The sequence below is a fragment of the Protobothrops mucrosquamatus genome, unplaced genomic scaffold, assembly GCF_001527695.2.
Source record: "Protobothrops mucrosquamatus isolate PMUCROS unplaced genomic scaffold, P.Mucros_1.0 scaffold391, whole genome shotgun sequence".
Taxonomy (NCBI): Eukaryota; Metazoa; Chordata; class Lepidosauria; order Squamata; family Viperidae; genus Protobothrops; species Protobothrops mucrosquamatus.
Genome location: NW_015386723.1, coordinates 60596 through 66595, shown reverse-complemented (window position 1 = coordinate 66595; position 6000 = coordinate 60596). Strand labels below are relative to the sequence as shown.

General features: G+C 37.3%; 1 protein-coding gene across 1 annotated transcript in view; it reads right to left on the bottom strand.

The window, feature by feature from the left end:
- The window catches only part of GPCPD1 (glycerophosphocholine phosphodiesterase 1), a 52279-nt gene that overhangs the window by 38166 nt on the left and 8113 nt on the right, over nt 1-6000 (bottom strand). The window contains exons 2-3 of the mRNA XM_015815972.2: nt 4078-4155; nt 397-493 (exon numbers count right to left, since the gene is read on the bottom strand). Coding sequence (XP_015671458.1) covers nt 397-493; nt 4078-4126 — 146 coding nt within the window. The 5' untranslated portion in view covers nt 4127-4155. The remainder of the gene's footprint in view (nt 1-396; nt 494-4077; nt 4156-6000) is intronic.

Genomic DNA, 6000 nt, shown 5'->3' with positions numbered 1-6000 from the left:
AATAAATAAATAAATAAATAAAATGCAATAAATACATATGAGGAGGCCCAGTTTGTTGTAGTGAGTAAGGTGCTGAACTAGAAACCAGGAGATGGTGAATTCTTGGTCTTGTCCTTCTTTAGACATGAAAACAAACTATATGTCTTTCGACCAACCCTACTCATAAGGTATTTGCTGTCGGGGAAAATAGGAGATGGTGGCATTACATATGCTGCTTTGAACTGTAAAAAAGGTGGGAGGTAAATTTAATAATCAATCAAATAATCCTTAACCTATAGGCATGTCAAATCACCTAAGTACAATGGAATTTGATACCAGTGAAAGAAATGAAACGAGCAAATGCAGACTCTGTTACAGTTATTATTAGGTTTTAATGTACTACTAAAAAGAGCTTACGTATCACCAGCCTCATCTTCTGGATGAAGGACTATTGCACACTGTGGATTCCAGTTTCCTAGAGAATAACAGCTTCCACATATAGCCAAAACTTCTCCTAGAAAAAAAGTATCAAAAAATAAATAATAAACTTTCAAATATTGAGTATTCAGATTAACATAAATGATATACACAGAAGCAAAATAATACAATCTCACAGCTATCATTCTATTAAAAATATGAAAGGGATTTTGCCAAATATTAGAATTATTAACATTGCTGTGGAAGTCCATGCTCATAGGCCAAACTGAGATTTTATATGCTGGATTTCTTTTACTTAGGACCCAATATACTCTTCACTAATAAAACAGTAACTCCCTTCCTGAACAGATTTGTACATGTAATCTTTTGTTAGCAGCTACCTCCTAAGTCGCAAGTGGGCAATCCACCCTACACTTTTCCCTCCTTAGCGTCTCTGTGAATTAATACTTATTTATCTAACAGCTAACTAACCATTTGTCAACTCAGTGGCAAAAAGTTGATTCTGTAGTGCAGTGGTGGCGAACCTATGGCACGGGTGCCAGAGGCGGCACTCAGAGCCCTCTCTGTGGGCATGCGTGCCGTCGCCCCAGTCCTAGGCCTTCAGCTGGGTTTTATAAAACCTTTTCGCTTTAGGCCTCCGCCGCTGTGTGCAAAAAAAAAAAAAAAAAAGTTCAATCAGTCAATTTCAACTTCTCGCAGGGAAAAAAAAAGATCTTGCAAAGTTGGAATTGATTGATTGAACTTTTTAGTCCCACCCAGTCTGTTGTTACCACCGCAGCCACGCCCAACCAATGGGCCACACCCACCCAATGGGCCACACCCACCCGGCACTCGACGATGCATAAGTGGGTTTTGGGTTGCAGTTTGGGCACTTGGTCTCTAAAAGGTTCGCCATCACTGATCTATACTGTATTCTATGAAAAGGTATAGCCAAATAACCAGAAAAAGGAAGCACAACTTGCTTAGGTTGTTATCACGTAGCTTTCCTTCATCTGATTGTAGCCAATGAGCATGAGTGTTTAGAGAGCCAATCTTGTTTTGGCAATGAGCCAATCAGATCACAGTAGGATTCAGTTATTGATGTCATGTATTGAAGCTGAGAGGAGGACATTTGTCAGTGTGTTATGGGATCGCTATCAAGTTGGTTGGGTTTTTTTGTGTTCTTTCATTTAGTGAGCTTGTGAAACGTAATAAAATTAAAGTAATGGAGCAAAGAGTTGACTGGTTGCCCAGAAAGCGATGTAAAATAGTATTATTAAATGAACAAGGCTACAGTTATAAAGAAATTAGAAGAAAAACTGGTGGAAACTTAACCAAAGGTGGCATTTCTACTGTAAACTTTTCCCAAAAGGTTTCCACAATTTTGGCCACTATTGTACCTATAGCTAAGGTTCCCAATGTCATGCAAGGGAGAACAACAGATCCATTATGACTTTCTTACATTTAAAAAAGTAGTTTTATTTAGAAAAGACAGAAAAGGCAGCAAGCCTTTGTGTTAAGTTCTACCATCATCTATTTACAATAATGCTTCTAAGTTTTTCCATTTAGATCTCACAAACTTTCCTGGAAAGCAGAAATGAAGGGCAATTGCAATCTAGTGCTTTGTTTGAAAATATCTCTGTCTGGAGAAAAGGACAAACGTAAACAGGGCTGATAGGAAATGTCCTCTAGAGCAGTGTTTCTCAACCTTGACAATTTTAAGGCATGTGGACTTCAATTCCCAGAATTCCACAGCCAGCATTGCTGGCTGTGGAATTCTGGGAGTTGAAGTCCACATACCTTAAAATTGTCAAGGTTGAGAAACACTGCTCTAGAGGAAGTAAGCAGCTAGCATTTGATAAATTGATGCTTTGTATCTGATTTGTACCTCTACATTCTGTGGACAAACTCTTTAGGACATATTTTTGTCAATTTACCCAAAATGTTCTCCAAACCCCAAATGCCTCCATCAACTCCAAAAGCATACAATTCTTATGATATACTGACAGAAATGAAGTCTGCCACAAAATAAAACTGCTAACAAAACACTGTCCATTGAACCTCCCCAGAAAAAATAACACTTGTACCACTTTCTCTGTACTGAGGAGAAATAACTAATTTAGGAAAACATGGTAAATGTTTCAGCTGAAGGTGGCTGAATTCATATCCAAAATATATCCTATTACTATTAAATAGAAGAGTACTTGTTTATTTAGATAACTGGCTCTTACGTAATGTTCACTGATCATATCTGTTAGGCATTACATAGGGTGGAGGAGAAAGTTTTACCTTCAAGGCAGTGTTGACTCTAATCGTTTAACCTTTAATTCAACTCTTGGCTAAACTTGGTAGAAGACTTCCTGTCCCAGCTTGCCTAGTTTAGTCTCTTTCCTGTATTGCAAAGACTGCAAGTCATACCATAACACAACACTTGATTGCCTGCTGCAGAACAGTAAGCCAGAGCCCTTATTTATCAGCTCCAGCATTTTATATATATATGTTTCTTTCTAAGTTAACATATTAAATGGTTGACTTGATGACCTTAAACAGCTGAAATATGTTTACTTTTTGTAGTCTGGAAATCATTGGTCTCATCTTGTTACTTTTAGCTCTAAACGAAAGTGCAACAGCATCACTTAGCGATGACAATCTCTGCAATTCTGGTTGCCACCATTAATTGAATCTCAGGGTCATTAAGCGAGGAAACCTCCTACCATCTTACCACAACTAAGTCAAATGGGGAAGCCGGCAGGAAGTTGCAAAGTCCCAAGCAGCTTGCAAGCAGCAGAGCAGGTATGTAAGTGACTGCTGCAGAGTGAGGAAGGTTTGTGTGAAATTGAAAGAGAGGTGCATTGAAACACTGGGGGGGGAGGTGTATGTAAGTGCACAAATGGCAGGGGAGGCACATCAAGGCTCCAGGAAGGTGCACGGGAGTGCATGAGTGACCGGTGTGACATGAGTGCAAAGCGGCAGTGAAAGGGTACACGGGTAGGGGAGACTTACCCTAGTGACTTCTAACCTTCCCTTCCAGCTTCCCAACCGACTTTCAGGAGAAGCCAGCATAGAAGGCCACAAATAGCGATTGGGTGACTGCATCAAGTGCAAGCCAGTTGCCAAGCGCCCATATCATAATCCTGTGACTGTGGGAATTCTAGGGTGGCCGAAATTCTGAGGACCGATTATAATCATCATTCATTCAGCACTGTCATAACTTCCAACGATCACTGAATGAATAGCCCTAAGTTAAAAATTACCCGTATGATACCATTTTTGACAACAACAAAAAAAAAACATTCAGTTTGGGCAGGGATTAAATTAATCAAGCAATAGGAAAATCTCTTCACACAGAGTTATAATACAAGCAAGAAATATAGGTATACAGAAATATAGGTCTGAAGAATAAATATAGAAATTCAATTTTCACATACTTATAAGACATAATCATACAAATATTTGAGAGGGCCTAATATTTGGAGACAGTATACTAGAACTAAGGAAACTTATCTTGTTCATTAAAAATAATTTTTACATACGTACTCATTAAATGCAAAGCATATCTACAAAAGGTAACAGAAATAAAATTTTCCGGAAACCCCATCTATAACTGCCTGGATATAGTTCGTTACATGGAAAATTAACTTTCAATTCTATTGCAAGTCTGCATTAAAAACTACTTTTTACCTGGTGGAGATACTCCTCTTATTTCAAAGGTAACCTGACAAGGTGCCATATTCAATTATTTTCAAAGAGTGCAGTAATCTGTTGAGAAAGAAAAGAAAGCATCATCTTATTATTTCATTTATCTGCACACAATCTTTCAAGAAAGAGCCCTGATTTAAATTACAATACAAGCCAAAATAAAAAATAAAAACAGAGGATAAAAAGGGAGGAAAGTATTATAGACGTGGGCAAGTCACGCACTTTGAATTTCGCAGAGGAAAAAAGTTATTTACTGCATATCTAAACAAAGCCAAATGTTAAATTTCTCTGCAAGGGGAGGAGAACAGTTCTGCAATCTGCCAAACTGATCATAACTACTGGCAAACTAGAGATGAAGGTCTATGAAACCAAATTCAAACATATTCATACAGAATTGAGTGATTCTTCAAATAAAGCATATACTAAAATATTTTTGCAGCTTTAAAAGCCATCTATTTTTTGCAAGGCTGTGGAGTAGTTAGAGTACAAAGTATTGAAGCTATGCCCACCTTTCCCCAATGAAGCTGCATTTGGAAATGGAGTTAAAAATCAGTATTTCACACAATGAAGCAGCCCTCTTCATGTCCACAAATAGGACTGATCCAGAACAATCCATAATCTCCACTCATCATGCTAGAGAAGATGTACAATTCATGCAAACTCATTTTGCAGATGACACTTGAAAGGAGGCACTTTGGAGCTCCCCAAAGCCAGTACTTATTTTACAGTGAATAAAATAAAAGGGCTACGTTTTCATGGATTAATTTTGATAAATATAGAAAAGGAGCAAACTTCCTCATTAAATAGAAATGATTTCAAGCCAAGAAATACATTTTTTTTTTAAAAAAGAGTATAGCGTGAATTTGATTATTTGCTACCAAATCTTTTTCGACTCCTAGTGACCACACAGATGTTCTCCATAATGATTCTATCCCTTCAATGGTGCACTGATTGTCAGTGTAACTGAATCAACCCACTTACTATTTTCTTCCACTTTTTCCAATACTACAGACGTTCTCAAAAAGATAAGTCTTTGCATAATGTAGCTGAAGTAGGACAGAATTGGTCATTTATGCCTCACATGAGAACTCTGAATTGATTTGTTCAATGATCCTTTTGTTTGTTTTCTTCAGTGCCCACAATATTCTCAGGAGTCTTATCCAATCTTAAGGGTCTAACTACCTAGCTATGTAGACACTAAGAGTCAATACAGGTCGTCTCTGATTTATGGCCACAATTTAGCCCCAAATTTCTGTTGCTAAGCGAGACATTTGTTAAGTGAGTTTTGCTTCAATTTTTGTCACAGTTGTTAAGTGAATCATTGTAGTTGTTAAGTTAGTAACACGGTTGTTAAATGAATCTGGCTTATCCATTGACTTTGCTTGTCAGAAGGTTTCAAAAGATGATCACGTGACCCCGGGACACTGCAACCGTCATAAATATGAACAAGTTGCAAGCATCCAAATTTTGATCACATGACCATGGGGATGCTGCAACTGAAAAACAGTCATAAGTCACTTTTTCAATATTGTTGTAACTTCGAACGATCACTAAACAAATGGCTGTAATTCAAGGACTACCTGTACCAACTTGATGGCACATATTCATCAAGCCTCTTACTAACAGGTACAGATGCTTAGTCCGCATACTGCACTACAATCTGGTTTGTTTTAATCAAGATTTGTTGAAGAAGTCAAAGTGACCTAGTTCATTCATAAGGGTAAATCATACCTTAGTTACAAACCATAATGGCTGAAGTTACAACTCCACTATTTGTATCATATAAGTTGGTTTATATTTCATGTAAATCATAGTTTCACCATGATTTACTGACTAAATCACATCTAACAATTCAACTATCCATACAGTATGTTAAATTAAAATAAAAAAAAACAATTACATTAT